Source organism: Herpailurus yagouaroundi, unplaced genomic scaffold, assembly GCF_014898765.1.
Source record: "Herpailurus yagouaroundi ecotype Mexico unplaced genomic scaffold, PumYag 221, whole genome shotgun sequence".
Lineage (NCBI taxonomy): Eukaryota > Metazoa > Chordata > Mammalia > Carnivora > Felidae > Herpailurus > Herpailurus yagouaroundi.
In genome coordinates, this window is record NW_024412452.1 from 10,511,418 (window position 1) to 10,538,404 (window position 26,987).

General features: G+C 36.3%; 1 protein-coding gene across 4 annotated transcripts in view; it reads right to left on the bottom strand.

The window, feature by feature from the left end:
* Positions 1-26,987, bottom strand: part of ALMS1 (ALMS1 centrosome and basal body associated protein) — a 223,218-nt gene that overhangs the window by 160,659 nt on the left and 35,572 nt on the right. For 2 of the 4 annotated variants that reach the window (XM_040458521.1, XM_040458523.1), the window contains exons 5-9: positions 23,825-25,599; positions 23,445-23,563; positions 23,190-23,339; positions 18,019-18,178; positions 34-1,083 (exon numbers count right to left, since the gene is read on the bottom strand). In XM_040458521.1, coding sequence (XP_040314455.1) covers positions 34-1,083; positions 18,019-18,178; positions 23,190-23,339; positions 23,445-23,563; positions 23,825-25,599 — 3,254 coding nt within the window. The remainder of the gene's footprint in view (positions 1-33; positions 1,084-18,018; positions 18,179-23,189; positions 23,340-23,444; positions 23,564-23,824; positions 25,600-26,987) is intronic. The other 2 variants (XM_040458524.1, XM_040458522.1) reach the window with 2 other exon arrangements.

Consider the following 26,987-nt stretch of genomic DNA (forward strand, 5'->3'; position numbering starts at 1 on the left):
CAGCAGGTCCAGGAACAGGTGACACTTTCTGAGCCTGTTCAGTTAGAGAACTATCTGGCAACTCCTGTTGGCAGAAAAGATTGAGCTTCTCTCTATGTGAATAAGGAGTAGAGGTTACCGTTGGTATCCCAGTCTTCTGCTCATTAGATCCAGGAGCAGCTGAAAATTTCAGAGCCTGTTCAGGTAGATGACTTTCTGGCAATATCTGTTGATAGAAAATTTGGGGCCTTTCTCCATATGAGTAGTAAGTAGAGGATGCTGCAGGTATCCTAGTCTTCTGATCAACTGGTTCAGGAACAGCTGAAACTTTCTGAGCCTGTTCAATTAAATGACTATCTGGCAAGGCCTGCTGGTAAAAGACACTGGGCTTCTCTCCAAGTGAGGAGGAAATTGAAGGTAATAGAGGTATCCCAGTGTTTTCACCAGCTGGTCCAGACACAACTGAAACTTTCAAGGCCTGTTCAGTTAGATGACTATCTGACGACTGTTGCTGGGAAAAATTAACATGCTTTTCTCTTTGTAAATAGGAAGTAGAAGGTACTGTTATTTTCTCAGTCCTCTGGTCAGCAGATACAGGAACAGCTGAAACTTTCAGAGCCTCTTCAGTTACATAACTGTCTGGCAAGGCCTGCGAGTAGAAAATACTGTGCTTCTCTCCAAGTGGGTAGGAACTTGGAAAGACTGTCGGTATGCCAGTCTTCTGGTCAGCAGGTCCCGGAACAGCCAAAACTTTTGCAGCCTCTTCAGTTAGATGACGATCTGGCAAGTACTGTAAGCAGAAAATACCAGGCTTCCCTCTTTGTGAGTAGGAACTAGAGGGCACTGTTGATATTCCAGTCTTCTGGTCAGCTAGTTCATGAACAGTTGAAACTTTTAGAGTCTTTTCAGTTGTATGACTATCCAATGCTTGTTGGCTGAGTATATCAGTATGTGGACCAATAGTAGTCTCTTGAGGAAACCTTAAAGCCAACTGAGGAAAGTCCTCAGGGAACAAGGAAAAATGAGATCCAATATCTGAATCTCTGATGCCTGGTTTCAAGGTGGACTGAGTAATTTCAGCTGTGCCTCCTTTAGAAGTATCTCCTAAAAAAGATTTGTTAATACTATTATTTTTTTTAATTAAGAAACACTTCTTTTACGCATAAAAGAAATAAAGTAAGCTTTCCTTCCTATGACCTTTGCACTTCTAGTAAGGAATCCAAATCCTAAAGAAACACTCATCAAAGAGACATATATTTATAAAGGTACTAATTACAAAGCCATTTACAACAGGAGACTAATGTGGAAATGATTTAAATATTCAACAATAGAGTACCATTTAAAAACAGCAGCGTATCGGGCTGCCTGGGTGGTTCAGTTGGTTAAGTGTCCGACTTTGGCTCAGGTAATGATCTCATCATTCGGGAGTTCAAGCCCCATGTCGGGCTCTGTGCTAACAACTCAGAGCCTGGAGACTGCTTCAGATTCTGTGTCTCCCACCCCCCCCACACCCCTCCCCCACTCACACTCTGTGTCTCTCTCTCTCTCTCTCAAAAATAAATAAACATTAAGAAAAATAGCAGCATATCCATTTTATACGATATTATGTGGATCTTAAAATTTGGATTTTTCAAGAATTTTTAATGTGATAGGAAAATGCTATCCAGTCTAGGCCTTAATCTCACCCTAAGTTATAAGCTAGTAAATTAGCCTGTTATTTAGTCATATATGTCAGCAAAAGACATGATACTCCTCAGTCAGAGACAAAATACTTTATTCCATGGCATAGCAAAGGATCATCAACCTATTTTCATGGGTTCCCCTTTCCCTCAAGTCCTAGGAGGGCCCAGATGGATGCTATACATGCAGTGGGTTTAAATGATTCTTCCAATAAATGTACCCTGAAAAAGATAAATATTTTTTAACTATATGAAACTATAAAGTATCTAAAAATTACACTAAGGATTTTGAACTTAATTCTAGATAACATGGGGAACTGTTGATAGATTGGATCAGAACTGTACTGCAGAAATACAGATGCAAGATGGTTGGAAAGGGAATGTAAAAGTGTAAGTGGCACTATCTAACAGAACTCTCTGCAACAACAATAATTTCTACATTTGTACAGTAATTCTAATTCTAAACTGCAGTAGAAAGTAAATGACTGCAATAGAAATAACAAGATTTGACAACAAATGTATTTATTTGTTCATTCAAAAAAATTAATGTTTACTTTGTGCCTATCACTGTTCTAGATATAGGAAATAGGGCAATAAACAAATAGACAAAGCTTACACTCCAATTCTGCTTCACAAAACTTACATTCTAACAGTAGGAAACAAACAATAAATGGTAAAACATAGGGTATGTTGGATGATGGCAAGATGGTTGATATATACAACAAGTATTATCTACACAGATCTTCTTCACCTTACAATGGGATTACATCCCAATAAGCCCATCAGATATTGAAAACAAGTCAAAAATACATACAATAATCTAATCTACCAAACATCACAGCTTAGCCTAGCCTAAGTTAAACATGCTCAGAACATTTACATTGGCATAAAATTGGGCAAAATTACCTAACACAAAACCTATTTTATAATAGGTGTGTAATTTGCTGAATACTGTACTAAAAGTGAAAAACTGAATGGTTTTATGGGTCCAAAATGGTTGTAAGCATTATCAGTTTTTTACCCTTATATCACATAGCTGACTGGGAGCTGTGGCTCACTGCTACTGCCCAACATTACAAAAGAATATCATATCACATATGGCTAGCCTAAGAAAAGATCAAAATTCATTATTTGGAGTATGTTTTCTACTGAATGCATATCATAAAGATGAAAAATCCTACGTCAAAGCATCCTAAGTGGGGGACCATCTGCACTTTACATATAAAGAAATTAAGTTTCAAAGATGAAGATATAAGACTGCTTCTCAATATGGAGATCTTGTAAATTTGCAGAATCTGATCAATAGGTATAGGGTGGGATCTGAAGTTTTACATTTGTAACAAGCTCCCCAGTGATGTCCAATATTTTCAGTCCTCAGACATTTTGAGTGGTAGATAAATAACATCTTCAGAGTTCTACAGTGAGTAAGTAACAAAAACAGGCACTTTAACCTTTTAATTCTAACTCCAAATTCTGAATTCTTTTCACTAAGCTGACTGCTGTTCTAAACCCAATGGTAAGCTTCAAAAAAGAAGCTAAATAGAAAATTAAATGGGTTGAGAAGTAAATTATAAGGTACGAAAGTACAGTATCAAGTATTAACTCTTCAAGAAAACTAAAAGAGAAGGGAAGATGTAATATGTATAGTAACTTGAAAAGGAATATGAATTACGGGAAAGTTTTGTGAAAAAAGACTCAGAAATTAACAGAGCAAACAGATTAATGAAGTGAACAACCAATGGCTCACAGAAGAAATCAAAACGGAAACGAAAAACATTGAAACAAATGAAAATGGAAATACAATACACCAAAACTTATGGGATGCAGTTGCAGCATTCTAAGAGGGAAGTTAAGGGACGCCTGGGTGGCTCAGTTGCTTGAGCATCTAACTTCAGCTCAGGTCATGATCTCATGACTTGTGAGTTTGAGCCCCACCTGGGGCTCTGTGCTGACAGCTTAGAGCCTGCTTCAGATTCTCAGTCCCTCTCTTGCTCTGCTTCTCCCCCGCTCATGCTCTCTATCTCTCAAGAATAAATAAAACACTTAAAAAAAAATTTAAGTTAATAGTAAATAGTTATAGTGATAAATGCCTACAGCAAGAAACAAGAAAACCTCATCAAATAAACAACTTAACTTTACATCTTAAGGAACCAGAAAAAGAACAAAGCCCAAAAATCAATGAAACTAAGATCTGGTTATTTTAAAAGATTAACAAATTGACAAACAAACTGACACCACCATCACTCCACAAACCAGAGAGGACACAAATAAATAAAATAAAAAATGAAAAATGAAATATTACAACTTATACCACAGAAATGCAAAAAATCATAAATGACTTTCTACACTTTTACACCAACAAATCTGACAACCAAGAAGAAACATATAACCTACCAAGACTGAATCATGACAAAGGAGGAAATCTGAACAGACTAATTACTAGTAAGAGATTGAATCAGTAATCCAAAGTGTCCAAACTGGGGGTATAGCTCAGGTGTAGAGCATTTGACTGCAAAAGTGTCACACCAAAAAAACAGGCCAGAACCAGATGGCTTCACTGGTGAATTCTACTGAACATTCACACAATCAATACCAATCTTTCTCTAACTCTTCCAAAACATAAAAAGGAACCTTTCCAAACATCTTCTAGAAAGCCAGCATTACTCTGATGCCAAAACCAGATAAGGAAATTACAAAAAAGTAAAATTACAAGCCAATATCCCTAATGAACATAGATGCAAAAATCCTCAACAAAATAGTAGCTGACAATATTCAATAATACATTAAAAGAATCATAGGCAAGATCAAGTAGAATTTATTCCAGGAATGCAAGGATGGCTCAACATCTGCAAATCAATCAACATGCTACACCAATATTAACAAAATGAAGGATAAAAATCATGTAACCAGCTCAATAGATATAAAAAGCAACTGACAAAATTCAACACCCATTCATGATAAAAATTCTCAATAAGGAAGGTGTAGACAGAATATACCTCAACATTATAAAGGCCACATACAATAAGCCCACAGCTAACAGCATACTCAACAGTGAAAAGCTGAAAGCTTTTCCTCTAAGATCAAGACAAGATAAGGGTTCCCACTCTCACCACTTTTATTCAACATAGTATTGGAAACCCTAGCCAGAGCAATTAGGCAATAAAACGTTAGAGAAAAACAGGCATCCAAATAGGAAAGGAAGAAGTAAAACTGTCTCTATTTGTAGATGGCATGCTATTACATATGGAAACTCCTAAAGACTTCATCAATAAACTGTTAAAACTAATATATTCAGTAAAGTTGCAGGTTACAAAATTAACATACAAAATTGGTTATGTTTTTATACATTAACAAAGAACTATTAGAGAAATTAAGAACGCAGTTCCATTTATAATTACATTTAAAAAATTTTACTTAGAAATAAATTTAACCAGGGAGGTGAAAGATCTATGAATTACAAACTACAAGACATTGATGAAAGAAGCGAAAAGATCTACACATCTGAGAAGCTCAATCAACTCAATGTACAATAAACATAGAGATCCACACCAATACATAATCAAAATGTTGAAAGACTGAATATCTTGAAAGTAGCAAGAGAAAACAAATCACATACAGGGGAATGCTAATAAAATCAAGAGTTGACTTCTCATCAGAAACAACAAAGGCCGGAACACTGAAGGCATATTCAGAGTACTAAAAACAAAAAGACTGTCAACCAAGGATTCTAAACCCAGGAAACTACATTTCAAAAGGATGAAATAAAACACTGCACAAAATGTATAAAGAACTTAAACTCAACACCCAAAAAAGCAAATAATCCAGTGAAGAACTGGGCAAAAGGCATGAACACACACTTTTCCAAAGAAAACATCCAGATGGCTAATAGACACATGAAAAAATGCTCAACATCACCCATCATCAGGCAAATACAAATCAAAACACAATGAGAAACCACCTCACACCTCAAAATGGCTAAAAGTAACAACTCAGGCAACAACAGATGTTCACGAGGATGCGGAAAAGAGGAACCCTTTTGCAATGCTGGTGGTAATGTAAACTGGTGCAACCACTCTGGAAAACAGTATGGAGGTTTCTCAAAAAATTAAAATAGAACTACCATACAACCAGAAATTACACTACTAGATTTATCCAAAGGATACAAAAATGCTGATTCAAAGGGGCTGAATTCAAACATTGAATTCATTGAAATGCTGATTCAAACATTGGGGCACATGCACCCCAATGTTTATAGCAGCACTATTGGCAACAGCCAAAGTACAGTAAGAGCCCAAATGTCCATCAACTGATGAATGGATAAAAAAGATGTGGTATATATACACAATGGAATATTACGCAGTGATCAAAAAGAATGAAATCCAACCATCTGCAACAATATGGACGGAACTGGAGTGTATTATGCGAAGCTAAATAAGTCAGAGAAAGACAAATATATTCCACTCATATGTGGAATTTAAGAAACAAAACAGATGAACATAGGGGAAGGGAAGGAAAAATAAAGTAAGATAAAAACAGAGAGGGAGACAAACCAGAAGAGACTCTTAAATACAGAAAACAAAGGGTTGCTGGTGGGGTGTTGGGTGGGGAGATGGGCTAAATGGGTGATGGGCATTAAGGAAGGTACTTGCTGGGATGAGCATTGGGTTGTTGCATTTAAATGATGAACCACTAAATTCTATTCCTAAAACAAATACTACACTATATGTTAACTAACTTGGATTTAAATTTATTAAAAAATTTCAGTTACACAAAAACTGAGAGAATCTGTCAATAGAAACCATCATACAAGAAATACTAAAGGAATTCTTCAGGCTGAAACCTGAACAGTTACTGACACCAGACAGTAAATTAAATTTACAAAACAAAAACAATGCTAGTAAAGATAATTATATAGGTCATTTCAAAAAGAAAACATATTTGCGTATTTCTTTTCCCTTCTTTTCTTAGCTGATTTTAAAAGCAATTTTACACAAAGCACTATGCATGTAACTCTAGCATTGGGGCTGTAATATATTGAAATGTAACATATCTGACAACATCAAAAGGAGGCAGGTGGGAGCAAAGCTGGAGTGGAGTAAGGAAAGGACACTTTCCTTTGTTTAGATGATAACAAATCCACAGGAACAAATAAAGAGAATAAAAAATGGTAAATTAGGGGCGCCTGGGTGGCGCAGTCGGTTAAGCGTCCGACTTCAGCCAGGTCACGATCTCGCGGTCCAGGAGTTCAAGCCCTGCGTCGGGCTCTGGGCTGATGGCTTGGAGCCTGGAGCCTGTTTCCGACTCTGTGTCTCCCTCTCTCTCTGCCCCTCCCCCGTTCATGCTCTGTCTCTCTCTGTCCCAAAAATAAATAAACGTTGAAAAAAAAATTTAAAAAAAAAATGGTAAATTAGAAAATTAATTAATAAGCTCTATAAATACTTGCTCCCCTTCTCTAAGCTTGTTAAAAATACATAAAATTATATAAATAGGTATAACAATATAACAATGTATTCTTGTGTTTGTAACACATATAGGTGTAATATGTATAGCAATTATAGCAGAGGGAAAAGAGGGAACAGAGCTATACAAGAGTAATGTCTCTGTATCACACTACAATTAAGTTAGTAGAAATCAGGTATATATTCTAAGATAAATTTTATAAGCCCTAGAGCAACCACTAGAACATAAATTTAAAAATTAGCTAGAAAATCATTAAAGAAATTTACGTCACACTAGAAAATATTCACTAAATGTAATAAAAAGCAGTAAAGGTGGAAAAGAACAACAAAAAGACATGAAACATGGAAAACAAAAAGTAAACCCAACAAATGCACATCTAATCTTAATCTATGACACTGAATGTAAATTGATTAAACAACCACATCAAAAGGCAAAGATTGTCAGATCTAGATTTAAACACACACACACACACACACACACACACACGATCCAACTACAAGCTGTTTACAAGAGATAGACTTTAGACCCAAAAATCCAAATGTACTGAAGAGATGAAAAACATCTACTGTACAAGCAGCAAGTGTAAGAACTGAAATGCCTATACTGACCTAAGACAAAATAGACCTTAAAACAAAAAATGTTACAAAAATTAAAGAAAGACCATTTATAACAACAAAAGGTCAATTCATAAGGAATGTATAACAATTATAAACATAAATGCACTTAATATCATAGTCTCAAATATATAAAGCAAATATGACAGAAAAAAATGATAAAACAGACAAACAATAATAGAGACTTCAATATCCTACTTTTGAAAATGGAGAAAACAACTAGGTAGAAGATCAACAAGGATACAGAAGACTTGAACACTATAAACTCCTGGAACTAAGAGACATGTATAGAACATACCACCTAACAATAGAAGAATGCACATCCTTCTCAAGAGTAACCATACATTCTACAGAATAACCTATACACCAAAACATAAAAACAAGCCTCAATAAAATTTAAATGAACTGAAATCATGTAAAACATGTGTTCTCCAACATAAATAGAATCAAATGAGACATTAATAACAAAAGGAAATTTACAAATATATGTAAATGAAATGAGATATTCCCAAATAACCAAGGGGTCAATGAAAACAAATTGCAATAGAAATTAAACATATTTTAGATAAAACAAAAACACAACAAACCAAAACTATGAGTAGAGTGCTAAAGTTGTGCTTAGAAATTTATCAGTGTGAACACCTATATCAAAAAGAAAGATCTCAACCATGCTCCTGGATAGGAAGAATATTGTTAAAATGTCAATACCACCCAAAGCAATCTACATATTCAATGCAATCCCTATCAAAGTAACACCAGCATTCTTCACAGCGCTAGAAGAAATAATCCTAAAATTTGTATGGAACCAGAAAAGACCCCGAATAGCCAAAGCAATCTTGAGAAAGAAAACCAAAGCAGGTGGCATCACAATCCCGGACTTCAAGCCATCCTACAAAGCTGTAATCATCAAGACAGTATGGTATTGGCACAAGAACAGACACTCAGATCAATGGAACAGAACAGAGAACCCAGAAATGGACTCACAAACATATGGCCAACTAATCTTTGACAAAGCAGGAAAGAATATCCAATGGAATAAAGACAGTCTCTTCAGCAAGTGGTGCTGGGAAAACTGGACAGTGAGATGCAGAAAAATGAACCTGCACCACTTTCTTACACCATACACAAAAATAAACTCAAAATGGATGAAAGACCTCAATGTCAGACAGGAAGCCATCAAAACCCTCGAGGAGAAAGCAGGCAAAAACCTCTTTGATCTTGGCTGCATCCAACTTCTTACTCAATACGTCTCCAGAGGCAAGGGGAACAAAAGCAAAAATGAACTACTGGGACCTCATCAAAATAAAAAGCTTCTGCACAGCGAAGGAAACAATCAGCAAAACTAAAAGGCAACCGACAGAAGGGGAGAAGATATTTGCAAATGACATATCCGATAAAGGGTTAGTATCCAAAGAACTTACAAACTCAACACCCAAAAAACAAATAATCCACTGAAGAAATGAGCAAAAGACATGAATAGACACTTCTCCAAAGAAGACATCCAAACGTCTTCAACTGACACATGAAAAAATGCTTAACATCACTCATCACCAGGGAAATACAAATCAAAACCACAATGAGATACCACCTCACACCCATCAGAATGGCTAACATTAACAACTCAGGCAACAACAGATGTTGGTGAGGATGTGGAGAAAGAGGATCTCTTTTGCACTGCTGGTGGGAATGCAAGCCGGTGCAGCCACTCTGGAAAATAGTATGGAGGTTCCTCAAAACACTAAAAATAGAACTACCCTACGACCCAGCAATTGCACTACTAGGCATTTTTCCACAAAATACAGGTGTGCTGTTTCAAAGGGACACATGCACCCCCATGTTTATAGCAGCACTATCAACAATAGCCAAAGTATGGAAAGAGCCCAAATGTCCATCGATGGATGAATGGATAAAGAAAATGTGGTGTGTATACACACACACACACACACACACACACACACACACACACACACACACATATATACAATGGAGTATTACTCGGCAATCAAAAAGAATGAAATCTTGCCATTTGCAGCTACATGGATGCAACTAGAGGGTATTATGCTGAGCGAAATTAGAGAAAGACAAATATCATATGACTTTACTCACTGAGGACTTTAAGAGACAAAACAGATGAACATAAGGGAAGGGAAACAAAAATAATATAAAAACAGGGAGGAGGACAAAAGAGAAGAGACTCATAAATATGGAGAACAAACTGAGGGTTACTGGAGGGGTTGTGGGAGGGGGGATGGGATAAATGGGTAAGGGGCATCAAGGAATCTACTCCTGAAATCATTGTTGCACTATATGCTAACTAATTTGGATGTAAATTTTAAAAAATAAAAAATAAAATTAAAAAAAAGAAAGATCTCAAATCAATAACCTATTCTTTTATCTTAAGAAACAGTAAAGAGCCCAAACTAAAACTGAAGTGTGAAAGGAAGGAAAAAATAAAGGCAAAAAGGAAATAAATGAAACAGAGATTTAATTTTTTTTTAATTTATTTTTGAGGCGGGGGGGGGGGGGGGGGGGGAAGAGGGGGGGGGGGGGGGCACCCGAAGCAGGCTCCAGACTCTGAGCTGTCAGCACAGGGACCAACGCAGGCTCAAACCCACGAGCTGTGTGATCATGACCTGAGCTGAAGTCGGTCACTTAACCAACTGAGCCACCCAGGCGCCCCTGAAGCAGAGATTTAAAAATAGAGAAAAAGAGATCAGAAAAAGTAGAGGAACAAAAGTTTATTTCCTTGAAAAGATGAACATAATTGACAAAATTTAGCTAGACTCACCAAAAAAAGAGAAAGAAAAAGAAAACTCAAATTATCAAAATCAGGAATATCAAAATATCAAAATCAGGGATATTACTACCAATTTAACAAAATAAAAAGGAGTGACTAGGCCAGGCAGCTTTACAGTTGAGTTTCACCTAATAAAAACTAATTACCAACCCTTTACAAACTCTTCCAAAAACTAGAGGAGACAATGCTTCTCATCTCAACTTGTGACAGTAGTATTACCCTTGTATCAAAACCCAATTAACAACAAAAATCACAAAAAAATCTATACGCCAATACCTCTATGAATATAAACACAAAAGTCCTCAAAAAAATTACTAACAAAACAAATCCAAAAATATGTAAAAAGGATTGTATGCCATAACCAAATGGCACATATAGCCAAGAATGCAAGGTTGGTTCAACATATGAAAATTAATTACCGATGCACCTTATTATTAGAATATAGGGCAAAAATCATATGATCATCATAAAAGCAGAAAAAACATTTGACAAAATCTAACACCTTTAACATGGTAAATATGCTCTAAAAACTTCAAATAAAAGGGAACTTCCTCAACCTGATAAAGAGCATCTACAGAAATCCCACAGCTAACATCATACTTAATGATAAAAGACTTCATACCTCTTCACAAAGACCAGGACAAGACAAGGATGTCTGTTCTTGCCAATTCAATGCAACATTGTACTGAAGGTTCAGAGCAATTGGGAAATGAAATATATAAAAGGCACACATGGAAAGAAAGAAGACTACATTTGCAGATGACATGGTCTTGTATATAAAGAAATCCACACACAAAAAAATTAAAGATAATAAACAAATAGTTCAGCAAGATTGCAGCTATAAAATTAACATAGAAAATTCAACACTAGCAAGGAATATTCCCAAAGTGAAATTAAGAAAACAATTTTTCAATAACAACAAAAAGATTAAAATACAGAGTTAATTTAACAAAGAAGTACAAGACTTGTACCCTGGAAACTACAAATATTGTTGAAAGAAATGAAGAAAACCTAAATCCCAGAAAGATGTCCATATTTATAGGTCAAAGTATTTAATATAAGATGGCATAGTCCCAAATAAAGGAAAGACCACCTATGTTCACAGACCAAAAAATTTAATATTATTATGATGGCAATACTCCCAAACCAGATCTACACATTCAACACAATCTGACTCTACTACAATATGGATGAACTTTCAAAACATTATTCTAAGTAAAATAAGCCAGTCACAAAAAGACAAATACTGTATGAGTCCACTTACATGAGGTATCTAGAGTAGTCAAATTGAGAAACAAAAAGTAGAATGATAGTTGACTAACAGTGGGGGAAATGGGGAACTGCTGTTTAATACTAACAGTTTCAGTTTTACAAGTTTTGTGGATGGATGACAGTAATATTTATACAATGTGAATATTTAACACCATTGCACTATATTCTTAAAAGTGGTTAAGATGGCAAATTTTATATTATGTGTATTTTACCACTACTAAAAGTATTAATTTTTTAAAAGGAAAAAAAAAACCAATAAAGTGGACTTCATCAAAATTCAAAACTACATGCTGTGACTAATACCATCAAGTAAGTGAACAGACATCCCACAGAGTCGGAGGAAATTTTTGCAAATAACATATCTGATAAAGGACTTGTACCCAGAATACATAAAGAACTCTTACAACTTCATATTAAAAAAAAATAAATAACCCAGTTAAAAAGTAAGTATCTGAATAGACACTTCTCCAAAGATATACAAATGGGTAATAAACACAAGAAAAAAAATGCTCAATATCATTAACAACTAGGCAAAGGTAAATCAAAATCACAATAAGATACCACTTCATATCCACCAGAATGGCTATAATCAAAAAGACAGAAAATAACAAGTGTTGTTGAAGATGTGGAGAAATTGGAACCCTCATAATGCTAATGGCAAAGTAATATGTTGCACATTTTGGAAAACAGTTCAGCAGTTCTTTGAAATGTTAAAACACTGTTACTATAAAACCTGTAATTCCACTCCTAGATATATATCAAAGAGAAAGGAAAATATACATATACACAAAAACATGTACATGAATGTTCACAGCTGTATTGTTCACAACAGCCAAAAATGGAAAAAGACCCAAATGCCCATCGACTGATAAATGGGTGAACAAAATGTGACATTATCTATATAATTGTGTAATTAATTACTTAATAAAAAAGGAATATCGATACATACTATTAAATGGATACATCTTGAAAACATACTCAAAAGAAGTTTCTCACAAAAGATCACATGCTGTATGATTTAATTTATATGAAAATGTCCAGAATAGACAAATTTATGGACACAGTAAATTAGTGGTTGCCTAGATTGCCTAAGGCTGAGGGAGGTGTGGAATGGGGAGTAAGTACAAACAGGTACAGGGTACCTAGAGTATAAAAATATTTTAAAATTAGAGTGTAGTGAGGATGGTTACCAGAGATGAGGTAGGGAGATGAAAGGGATCAAGCAGGGCACTTGTGATGAGCACAGGATATATGCAGTGTTGAATCACTATATTGTGCACCTGAAACTAACAATACACTGTATGTTAACAAACTGGAATTTAAATAAAAACTTTAAAAAATAAATAAAAATAAAATTAGACTGTAGTGATGTTTGCACAACATAGTGAACTGGATACCTTAAATGGGTGAAATGTATTGCATATGAATTACATCTCAAAAAAGCTGTTTTTAAAAAAAGCTAATGACAGATGGTTTCAATTTCCATTCTAAATATATCATTTCTCCTTCCAAAGCTCTAGCTTAGTTGCTCTTATTATATATTTTAATAGTTTTTAAAAAAGAGAATTTTCTTGTCCAACACATAAAGAGCTTAAAAGTCACTCACATCTGCACCAGAAAAGAGCTGAACAACATGAAAATCAAAACTCTTAAATCCATCAGAGAACTGAGTTCACAGGATAAACAACTGTTCTGAAAACCAGAGAGACAAATAAAAAGAATCAGAGAGGGAGAAATATTAAGGGAGCAGAAGGCACTGGAACCAAAAATGGGCAGGAAAAATCAAACTGCAATTAACCAACTGCTAGAGGCTAAGCATGAACTCACTTTAGAGAGAAAAACTCCTTGGGGAGGGTGTCTGGGTGGTTAGGTTAAGGTTCAACTTCAGCTCAGATCATGATCTCATGGTTCATGAGTTTAAGCACCACATCAGGCTCTCTGCAATCAGTGCAGAGCCCACTTCGGCCTCAGTCTCCCCCTCTCTATGCCCCTTTCCCCCCACTCTCTCTCTCAAAAAGAAGAGCAAACAATTAAACACAAAAAACAAACAAACAAACAAAACCGAAAAAACAAAACTCCAAAGCCCAGGGAGGACTCTATATTTTCATGAGCTTTACTTCCAGGGGCCTCACAAGGTTCCCAAGATGAAGATGGGACAAAAATACCCTCATACTCTTGGCACAGGGAATGGTAAAGTAACCATTTTAGAAAAAGCCTGGAGCCCTCTGTTTTCCATAATAGAGGGATCTCAAGGGAAACTATATTATCAGAGCCTGACTGCCTAGGTTTTACCTGAGTTAAACCAACCTAGAAGAAGAGAAACACCCAACTCTAGCCCCACCCCACCCCCAAGCCTTCCTGTTTCACCTAAGGAGATGAAAAACGCTAAGAATAGCACTTGTAAAAGTAATAGCCTAGGGATATAGGCTCACTAAAAGACTGACACCTAATCATAGGATTATTATAATGAAACCTCTCCCCTCCACGCCTTACCGCTAGATCAGTAAGGCTCCTCTATAATAACAAGACATTACAAATGATAGAATGGAAGCAAGGCTCAGACTCTATTTAAGGAGTGTCAAAGGAAACCAAAAGACAACACAGGAGACAAAAAACAAAGACACCAGAGGAAATTTTACTGTCTGACAACAGTTACCGCAAACAGTAATACTGCCTAACTTTTAGTCAGTAAACTAAAGCCTCACATCTAAGGCCTATTTACCTTAGTTCTTTTCCCTAATACCTCAAGCACAGTGTTTAACAAAAAATTATAAGGCATGTTATAAGACAAAAAACAGTCTGAAGAGACTAAGCAAGCAACAGAATCTGACTCAGATATGGCAGAGATTTTGGAATTATGAGACCAGGAATTTTAAATAACTATAACTAATATGCTGAAAGCTCTAATAGAAAAAGTGGACAAAATTCAAGAAGAGATGAGTGATATAAGCAGAGAGATGGAAACCCTAATAAAGAATCAAAAAGACATGACAGGGATGCCTGAGTGCCTCGGCAGGTTGAGCATCTGACTTCAGCTCAGGTCACGATCTCACAGTTTGTGGGTTCAAGCCCCGCATCAAGATTTGCTCTCACAGGATAGACCTTGCTTCAGATTCTGTCTCCCTCTCTCTCTCAAAAGTAAACATAAAAAATTATTAAAAATTGTTTAAAAAAAGAAATGACAAAAAAAAAAAAAAAAAAAAGAAATGACAGACATCAAAAACAGCATAACAGAAATGAAGGATGCCTTTGATGGGCTCATCAGTAGGCTGGACATGCCATGGAACGAATCAGTGATTTTTAACAGTACGTCAATAGAAACTTCCCAAACTGAAATGTAAAGTGGGGAGAAAAAAACACAACCACCCCAGAACAGAATGTCCTTAACAGAACTTAAGGCCAATTTCAAAGGATATAAAGGCAAAAATGAGGTGGTACCCTGAGAATGCTTTACCAAACCATGCTATAATCCGTAAAAGAGAACCCAAAAAGACATTTTTAGAAATGATTCCCTTCTCAAATCCTATAGTGGTCCTCATGTTTGAGACCAGGACAGAAATGATCTGGGACTCAGATAGTTCTGACATCACAATTATTGCTGATAAAATTAGAGGATATTTGAGGCCAGTCATTTCAACTATGCTCATCACTAAAATCCCTGGTCCAAACAAAGGCCAACATTGCCAGTCTCCTGTCCCCACATTCTATTACTGCTCTATTTTCTTATCTTGGTTCCTCTCACTATTTATTCCTCCCCTCCCAATTTTTCTTCTGTGCTCTTTGAAACAATCTTTCTCAAATTTTTCATAGAACACTCTCCAACTTTCTATCTTGAAAAAAAAAAAAAAAAGAAACTTTATTTTCCCCTTGTTAATACTACTGCCATTTCAGCCCTCTTCCATACACCATGACTCTGGAAACAAAGAGAGATGGAAGTGGCATTTAACTACTTGTCACAATGATTTCTTTACTATTATTTTCCATATTTCTCAAATAAAAAAAAAAGAAAAGAAAACCTTCTTTTTGAGGCTTAGGCTACACACAACTTCTCTACCATCCTTCATCTATCACTTTCTTCTTGCAACTCCCAGTCCCTCCCATTCATTTTTTGAAGACTTCAAGGTCCACAGATTTTCCCTAATAACCAAATCCCATATTAACCAGAAAATAATTAAACATAACTAACTAATTCAATAAGCTAGCGCCAAAATCACCTACTTTCTATCCTAGTGATTTTTATTCAGTTTCAACTATCCAATCCCAGGGCCATGCAACAGATCCAGTCAGCCTTCAAACTGATCCTCATTTAAATGTACCACCTCATGGCACAAAAACAGACACTCAGATCAATGGAACAGAATAGAAAACCCAGAAATGGACTCACAAACGTATGGCCAACTAATCTTTGACAAAGCAGGAAAGAATATCCAATGGAATAAAGACAGTCTCTTCAGCAAGTGGTGCTGGGAAAACTGGACAGTGACATGCAGAAGAATGAACCTGCACCACTTTCTTACACCATACACAAAAATAAACTCAAAATGGATGAAAGACCTCAATGTCAGACAGGAAGCCATCAAAACCCTCGAGGAGAAAGCAGACAAAAACCTCTTTGATCTTGGCTGCATCCAACTTCTTACTCTATTGTAGAGTGTACTCTACAATACTCTAATGTAGAATGTCTCCGGAGGCAAGGGGAACAAAATTCTTACTCTAATGTAGAATGTCTCCGGAGGCAAGGGGAACAAAAGCAAAAATGAACTACTGGGACCTCATCAAAATAAAAAGCTTCTGCACAGCGAAGGAAACAATCAGCAAAACTAAAAGGCAACCGACAGAACGGGAGAAGATATTTGCAAATGACATATCCGATAAATGGTTACTATCCAAAATCTATAAAGAACTTATCAAACTCAACACCCAAAAAGCAAATAAGCCACTGAAGAAATGAGCAAAAGACATGAATAGACACTTCTCCAAAGAAGACATCCAGACATCTTCAACTGACACATGAAAAAATGCTCAACATCACCCATCATCAGGGAAATACATGGATGGAACTAGAGGGTATTATGCTGAGCGAAATTAGAGAAAGACAAATATCATATGACTTCACTAATATGAGGACTTTAAGAGACAAAACAGATGAACATAAGGGAAGGGAAGCAAAAATAACATAATAATAAGGGAAGGGGGACAAAACATAAGAGACTCTTAAACATGGAGAACAAACAGAGGATTACTGGATGGGTTGTGGGAGGGGGGGTGGGCTAAATGGGTAAAGGGCATTAAGGAATCTACGCCTGAAATCATTGTTGGACTATATGCTAACTTGGATTAAATAAATAAATAAATAAATAAATAAATAAATAAATAAATGTACCACCTCAATCTGACCAAAATTACCTATTATTCTAGCTCTTTCCATAAATATATCCACCTCATCTATTCAACTTCATAAATAAATCACTGTACCTTCTATTTTCTCCAATAACTCTTGTGGTTTTTCTTCTCTCTCTCTCCAAGCAGGCTGAAACCAAGGTGATCAACTCTTACTGATTCCCTTCCACTGCTTTCCATCTATCACATCTACCCAATCAATAAATCCCTCAACCAGGGATCAATCCTATAACTCACCTTCTGCAGTCCTTTAGCAGACAAAGATCAGAGATTCTATTAAGGCTGACAACTTTACAAAATCATCTCCCACCTCAGCTGACTTCTCAGAACTATCTGCTAATTCTTTTGCTTGCCCTTGGTCAGCTCCAACCCCTATTCACTTTAATGTAAATTCTGAACCTGCACCAAGCCACTCACCTCAAACCTCCAACCCTTCTTTACCACTTCCTGCTTCCCTCAGCAAATAATCTTGCTTTCTACCTCAAAAGTGATTTCTCAGTTTCCTCTCTACAAACTTATTTGGATCCACTCTTCTCTTGTGCTTAATTAGTTTCTTTTTTCCCTTCAAGTCACAAAAAGGAATACAGAAATAAACTGACTCTAATATCAGACTCCTCCATGTAATTCAGTTCTAAACACTGCCATAAAGAATGCAATGAAAAATCAAATGGTTCATCTAATAAAAGATCTGGGGATTTAAATACACCTATTTCAAAGTTAACATTATTGCAGGAGCTCAAAATTAAAAAATCAGCCATAGCATGATATTTTTAACAAGCTAGCCTTAAGAACACCCAATATCTCCTCTTCTACATACCTGCTAAATGTTTGAGAGTCTTTTGCACAGTGTCGGGAGATACCCTCAACATTCTGAGATCTGAATAGTGATACTCCAACTCTCTGGTTAGCTCATGAGGAACAAATGGAGGCAATACAGATGAAAAAGACTGATTAATGTCCGTATTGGAATGATCTACCTATAAAAAGAGATAAAATTTTAAGACAATAACATTAATTTTAGACTTCATCTGATAAAAAAACAAACCTAATTTTCATGAAAATGAATACTAAACAGTTATGCCAGTTCCTTAAGTTCATATTCTCCACCCTCCCGAATTCATATACAAGTCATATCCTGTTTGGTCAATTCTATGAAGGCTCTACAAATTATTCTGAGGGTCTGGAAGGCTGTCTGCATAGAATATTATTACAGATAGGAAGCCTCGAAGTTTGTTCCATATCATAATATGATCACTGAAGAATTTGAACTTTGGTATATTCCTCTTGACAAGCTCAAAGATTTTTTTTTAAAGGAAACATATATTGTGAAAGGAAAGAGAAAAGGAAGGAAAACAGGAATATTTTCCAGAAATCCACAAATGTTTAGAAAAAATTAAAACATCAAAGAACTATGTCTACAATCAAATACCAAAAAACATATGTCCTCAAAGTTCTTTAAACAAAAGTAATAATGAAGCAAAAATAAAGTAGAAGAAGCAGCAGTGAACAAAACTGACAATGAAGTAAAGGTTAAATGCTGAAAAAGTTCTCAAAGTTTCATCAGATCCCAGCAAGTCCTTACTAGAAATTAGAAACCATCATTGGTGATGTCAGTATATAAACATACACAATTTTCCATCAAATTCACTCTCATATAAAAATAATCTACCACTTTTAGCTTTATTTTCCTAAAAATATTATTCCCTCTTTTTGACGCCCTCTCAGGAGAGTCTAAAGATGTACATAAGCATAAATTTTGTTCTATCCTCTTTTATCAAGGTTTTTTCATTGTATAATGATGAACACAGTCTTAGGAAGTTGGCAGGGTGTAAAAATATTCTACTTCTTCTGCCCTGGTCTACATTTCTCTAGACCAGTGGTTCTCAGTTGTGGGAGATTTTGCCCCCACCCACCTCTCCCCAACCAAGGAACATCTGGCAAGGCCTGGAGACATTTTTCACTGTCATAACTTTGGGCGTGGGGGGGGGGGGTGCTACTGGCATCTAGTGAGCAGAAGCCAGGGATATTGCTCAGCATACTAAAATATACAGAAAAGCCCCCCACAACAAAGAATATAGTTAAAAAAAAAAAAGACAATAGTAAGAGAAACTCTGCTCTAAACATAGCACAAAGTTCTTAGTTTTCAATTACCCCACTCTTAAAGGAGACTTTTTGAAGTACACCTTATTAACATACATATCACATATATGATAGAGACTGTGTGTGTGCATGTGTGTGTGTGTGTCCCCAGGCACATATATGTACTGAACAGCAGTTTTTCTACTCCAAATATAGAGCTTCCAAATATAGGAAGAAAAAATTTCTATTCCACTCTTGACTACACTAAAATTTCATTAATATTGCTCAGTCATAAAAAAAAATGAAATCTGGCCATTTGCAACAACATGGATAGCTCTAAAAGGTATAATGCTAAGTGAAATAAGTCAGAGAAAGACCAATATCATATGATTTCACTCACGTGGAATTTACAAAACAAAACGAATGAACAAAGAAAAAAAGAGACAAACCAAGAAACAAACTCTTAACTAAAGGGAACAAACTGATGTATACCAGAGGGGAGGGGGTTAGGGGGATGGGTAAAATAGGTGAAGGGGAATAACAGTACACTTATCACAATGAGCACTGAGTAATGTATAGAATTGCTAATGTACAGAATATTATATACCTGATATAACACTGTATGTTAACTATACTGGAATTAAACTTAAGTAAATAAATTTTTTAAAAATTCATTATATCAAAGCTTCAAATCATACAGATATTAGACTAGGTAATACAAAAGAAAATGTAGAATGAGAAAGATGAGAAATATTTATTTAAGAGATTAGGAGATCTCCATTACTAATTGAAAATGGGAGGAATCAGAAAGAAAAAAATCTATATTGGTTTATCTCCCAGTTTTTAATCAATAATGAAGAAAGAATCGAAGATGATGAAGAAACCAAGAAATGCTAACTCCTCTATAAGAACGAAGAAAATCTACAAGTCAATCTGATTTCAGAAAAAAGTTTGAGTTCTTTTGATATAGGCAAGTTATGTTTGAAGTGATGAGAATGTTCACAAGAAAATTTCATGCAAGATCGCATATGGATCTACCTCAGGAAAAATATTAGGGTCTAAAAATAGAGGTGATAAACATCACACAGAGGACAGCATTTAAACCTTGAGAGGAGGGGCGCCTGGGTGGCTCAGTCGGTTGAGCGTCCGACTTCGGCTCAGGTCATGATCTCGCGGTCTGTGAGTTCGAGCCCCGCGTCAGGCTCTGGGCTCAGAGCCTGGAGCCTGCTTCCAATTCTGTGTCTCCTTCTCTCTCTGCCCCTCCCCCATTCATGCTCTGTCTCTCTCTGTCTCAAAAATAAATAAATGTTAAAAAAAATTTTTTTTTTAAAAATAAACCTTGAGAGGAAATCAGGTCCTTGGTGGAAGAGGGGAAACCAACAAAACAAAAATAAAACTAAAGAGTAAATCTTAAATAATATTTAGTTACATGGCCAAAATAAGGAATACTAAAACAGTTTTTTTTCACAGAAGCTAAAAGAATGTAATATGCTGCTACTAGGAACGAGAAAGAATAAAATAATGACGGATAGGAGGAAACCACTGGTGAGAGTGTAATAGTCTAGTTTCAGTAAAGTGAAGGGAACAAACAGCCAAGCAGTGCTGCTATATATGTTACCCCATCCAACGTAACAATGCATGAGGTTATTACTATTTCTATTTCTTTATGTAGATAAGTAGAATGATCCTCCAAAGTCATCTGCCCAAGGCACAAAGCTAACAAATAACTGAACAAAGTTTTGACTCCAAATCTCCACTCCTTTCATGGCCCCAAGGTACATCATACATAAGTAGATGCCCAAATAATCCTTTAGAGAAATGATGGTTAAGTATCAAAGTAAGGCAAACAAGTATGAATGACTCTTCTGAGACACAGATGAGAATAAGAAAGAAACCAAGGAGCAGGCAAACACTCTGAAAGCAAGCTGAGCCATGCAGAAAGATTACTACCATATCGAGCTCCTTGTTTCCCTAATATTGGCATCATGCAACTCCCAGATCATAGAATGGAGCTAAGAGTGAAAGACAATACAGGGAACATCCTCCCTAAACTGAAAAACTATACTTAAGGCTACAGCTGGGGGGCAAATAAAATTTGGAATAATGGTCAGAGTTAATCTTAGCACATCACTATTAACTGAACACATATCTACATTTCTTTAAATATATATTATGTGGATAAAAAGTTGGGGCACCTGGGTGGCTGGGTCAGTTAAGCATCCAACTCTTGATTTCGGCTCAGGTCATGATCTCATGGTTCATGGGATTCAGCCCCACATCAGGCTCTATGCTGACAGCACAGAGCCTGCTTGGGATTCTCTCTCACCCTCTCTCTCTCTGCCCCTCCCCCACTCATGTGTGCTCTCTCTATATAAATAAGTAGATAGATAGATAGATAAAAGTTGATTTAAGTTACATAGGTAGTCTATCAAAAAAATTAGAAACTGTAAGTTTAAAATTGATCATACTCATTTCTTATTCTTACTGAAATTGACTTAGACCAATCCCCTAGCAAAACCTTTACTCTTGCCAAAACAATGAAAAATCTTGGCTTTGCTTTCACTAAAGAATAAACAGGAAGGCAGTTTATGGTATAGTAGTTAAATACATAGATACAATTAGTTTCAAATACTAGCTCCTCTACTTGCTAAATAATCATGAGCAAGCTCCTCTAAGTATCAATTGTAAAATAGGGATGATATTAACAATCCTACCTGACAGGACTGACCAAAGGACTAAGTAAATTGAGGTATAGGTAAATCTCTTAGCATAGTATTTGAGCACACAGTGTTAGCTACCATTTTCAATCCCACTATTGTTAGACTGAAAATTAAACAATGCCTACTTTAGAATGTTAAAGAAAATAAAATTAGCCTCATGGTTCTCTATATTTCAATTTTAAATAAATTCAATAATTATAAATAAAAGGAAAAGTTTATCTCAATAACTTTCTTCATTTTCTCTAATCAAATGCCTGAACCTAAATATCTAAAAATGATTGCACCCCAAACTAGCAACTTTCTAATGACATACTAATTTTATACGTGGAAAAATAGGAAAAGGAGAGTAACATTAAGTATACAACATCTCTTGTATAACTATATATTTAATGACTAACAAGATATAAGGATAGATTATAAGGAAGCTGACAGTATCAGACAAAAGAGGATGGGCAATGGGACCAATGGAACATTAAAGTGAAGGGATCCAAGGATCCAGGAAATGAAGCCCTGTATAAAAGAAAGCTTGACACAGAACTTTCTTAACACCTCAAAGTTATTTTCTAATAAACACACGTAACGATAATAATGATATAGAGAGAGAGAGGGAAGGAATGTGTGTATGCACAGGTATGTCACTCATTTGGAAAGGAACTCATTAGTTCCCTTTGGGGACACTAGCTAGTGTGGACATTAAGCACCTCAGTATCCTTCCTGAGGCAACACTGGTTCTTAAAATTTTCAAAACACCTAAGTCAAATCTTTCAGGAGGTTCTAAACAGATGTTTAAATCTTCCAGGGTCTATTCCAAGGCTTGTACATTGAAGGCAAGAATGAAAAAAATGTACATTCGACTATCTCTATGAGTGAGTCTAATCTTAACACTGTCCCAAAGGTTCTTGCTGGTATGAACCACCATGTCTCAAGATGAAAGGCCTGGGAGCTCCAAAGGATGGCCTTTCCTAAGACACCACAGAACTCACTAATATGGTCTACAAAACACAAGTAGTTCTTTTATGCCAACCTGTAACAAATTAACGGAGCATATTCTTGTATGTCAAATGAAGACCAGATTGTAAGCCACATGTTGGTATCAGAAGATATAAATGGGCCCTTTACTTTTATCCTCATTTTTCAACTAAAATATTCCTTCCCTACCCCACAAGAAAAGTCAAACAGAAAAACTTACAAGCTCCTGAAAATCACTCTCTTGCTTAGATGACAGTTGTAAGGCAGATTGCCAGTGCAGAAAGCTGTCACAAACCTCTAGATCATCAAGCACATTTTTTAAACCTGCTAGCTCAATGTACTCTCCAGTCAGGTCACCTTGGTCACATACCTGGGCAACAGAGGAAGTAAAATAAAAACAAGTAACAATACCATTTCCTGAAATGATACTAAAAAAGACTACATTTCCCCCAACCATCATTTTATTGTGTCTTACCTCTCTTTGTAGATCAGCAACTCTTGTACTGCGTACAACAGCATTTTCATCTAGGCTACAGGATTCAGTATCATCATCCAGAGTACAGATGTCAGATTCAGCCTTCACCTGCAGCCCCTCTAGAAAACAGGAGTCATTTTGCATAATTGTATGTATAGTGAAACTGGACTTGGCTCCCATAGGCCGAGGAATTTTATCTTGGCCTACATCAGCTTTCGGCAACGTCTCTTGGCCAACTGCAACTAATGATGCGTTACTGGTCACTGGTAAAGTACCTTGTGACTTTGCATCACATGTCACCAAGTTTGCTGAAAAGCTGCTTCCTACAGTCCATCCTGCAGATGGACTTTCAATGATGTTACTAGAGTTTATATTCTTACCCAAAATATAGTTTGAGGAATCTGCAACTTCTTCCAAGGTTTGCTGCTTTAAATCTTGTAAAACCAACGAATCTGAAGTCCATACTTTCAACGGATAAAAAATGTTTGAAGATCCTACCTTCTTTGTAAGGTCAAGAACAGGAACAGACTCTATCTTCCCAATGGGAAGAAATGGTTCATTGCCTATATCACACTGAAATAAAGCTGACTGTGCTTTGCCAAGACCAACAGCCTGGCTGTGAGATTTTTCACACAAAGAAGCAGATGACTTCCACTCTGGAATAAGAGAAAGTGGCTTAATAAACATTTCCTGAGGAGCACTGGGGAGTGACTTTAAATTAGGAGGCCAATAGAAGGAACTATCACCATTATCTTTTTTAAGCAACAATGGTTTTGGAGCTGCTAATTCAAACACCCTAGGAGTGGACTCATAACATGGATGACTAAGCTTATCAAAGAAAGAGCTTTCATCATTATAATTTAATAGGGAAAGATATGGATTTTTTGATTCACTTTCTTGGCTATTATTTATTAAAGACTTATTGATGTCAGTTTGGATTTCATTTACTGTACTCTCTTTCTTGGAAGGCTCAATAGAGGCAATAACTGCCTCAAAGGCTACATTTTCAGAAGCATCAACACTTTTTCCACTAAAAGCAGAAGTTGCCTTTTGGTCTCTTTCCCCTTGAAAATAAAGTTGTTCTGATGTCTCATCCAAGTTGGATTTAAGAGTCTGAAGTGGACCACCAGACACCTCCATCTTAGAGGTACCTGGTCCCCTACAGTGTATATGTATTTCTGAAACTTGTATAGAATTATCAGGAACTACAACACTCTCAATAGACTGTATTTCTGAAGATCTGGGATGCACCTCTGAAAATACTAAGGTACTTCTACTCTCCTTTAGTTCAAAACCTTGAGATAATTCTTTCCCCTGACCTTCTTCATTTCTTTCACACCCCTCCAAAGAATCCATCATGTCTTTCACCTCATTCTCAGCTGGAGCCTTTAAATAAACACTGTCAAAACAATGACTACCAGCTGTCAAGGGAATGCCCTCTCCTCTTCTTTCCAACAGACAACACAAGGCAGAATGTGACATTTTGTTATTAAAACGAGGAGCAACTTCATGTGGAAAAGAAACACGGTCCTTACTGATCACATATGTTTCTGGATGGTGTGAAGTTTCCTGTTTGTTCCATGGCATACATGAAAAGGGGGCACTAAAATTGTCACTTCCCTCAGGAATTTTATTTTTATCAATTGTGTCAGATGAATCTGAGTAAGAATCATGATCCTTACTGGTTAAATATTTTCCTGACTGCTGTAAAGCTTTCTGTTTCCGATACTGCACATATGAATAAGAATCATCAAAACTGTCACTTTCTTTAGAAGTCATGTATTCATCGCTTTTATCAGATGAAGCTGAAACTGAAACTTGACCTTCATCAGCTAAACTGGCTTCTGGCTCCTGAACTTCTTGTGTCTTCCATGCCACATACGAACACAGAGCATTACAACTATCGAAGTCTTCGGAGGTTTGCAGTTCATCATCTGTATCAGACGAAACAGTCTCTTCTTTAGTCCCTTGTTCAGGACGTAAAAAGGAGCGCTGAGACCCAACAGCTGTACTACCTAGAAGTGAGTGCTGAGATACACTAATGCAACTGTTAACTAAGTCTGAAGCTACTTCTGAGGCTGCCTGGAATACAGCTTCACTAACTTCCGACGGTCGAGAAAACCATTCAGTATCTTCAGACTTACCAGGAATTCCCCTGAAAATATACAGTTAAAAATAAATAAATAACACATTAAAAACATTTTTTTAAATACTAACATGAAAAATACAAAACTGGTATGACACTGAAATCAAGATTATTTGAAAAGTGTGGTGAAAAACAAAGTTCTAATTTTAAATTCCCTTAAAGTGGCTAATGACTGAACAAGGCAAACTTCTTATAAACAGAAGATGAACTCCCATCCTTATGACCTTGATATTTTCTCAGCCTTCTCCTAAAACAATTATTACCAAAAACTAGGAATATTTTCATGCTGCCAAAAAAAGATTAAATAAAAAATTCAAACTTTACTATTTAAAACGTTTAATTTATTGGGGCACCTAGGTGGCTGAGTCGGTTGAGCGACCAACTTCAGCTCAGGTCCTGATCTCACCGTTTGTGAGTTCGAGCCCTGCAGCGGGCTCTGTGCTGACAGCTCAGAGCCTGGAGGCTGCTTCAGTTTCTGTGTCTCCCTCTCTCTCTGCCCCTCTCCCGCTCGCACTCTGTCTCTCTCTCTCAAAAATAAAGATTAAAAATAACTTTTTAAATGTTTATTATCACCTACCTTAATTTAATATTCATTTAACTTTCACTGATCCTTTTACTACTCATGTACTGTGTTCTTAAAAATCCCTTAAGATGTGATCTACTCCTGGGGCGCCTGGGTGGCGCAGTCGGTTAAGCGTCCGACTTCAGCCAGGTCACGATCTCGCGGTCCGTGAGTTCGAGCCCCGCGTCAGGCTCGCATCAGGCTCTGGGCTGATGGCTCAGAGCCTGGAGCCTGTTTCTGATTCTGTGTCTCCCTCTCTCTCTGCCCCTCCCCCGTTCATGCTCTGTCTCTCTCTGTCCCCAAAATAAATAAATGTTGAAAAAAAAAAAAAAATTAAAAAAAAAAAAAAAGATGTGATCTACTCCTAAAACACAACAGTAACCTAATTACTGGATGACTATTATAAACAGAATGCTTTTCATAGAAGTAATTTTAAGATACTACATAGCTGAAGGGCAAAGGTTTTTACTCTGTAAACATCTATAGTTTTTTTTTTAACTTTTTTGTTTGACTATAGTTGACAAAGTATTACATTAGTTTCAGATGTACAATACTTATCATGGTGAGCACTGCATAATGAATAGAACTGTCAAATCACTATGTTGTGCACCTGAAGCTAATATAACATTATATGTCAACTATACTTCAATAAAAACTTAAAAATAAACTATGCCTGAAATACTAGAATACATTAAAAATTATTTTTAAATAAGCTGCAGTTGCCTGGCTCATTTTTACACATATGTTACTATACCAAATTAACATGCATCATGTCTTAACCTAGGGCCTTGTTACCTTCAGAGTGTGTGCTCAGAATATCTAACCCCACTCCAAA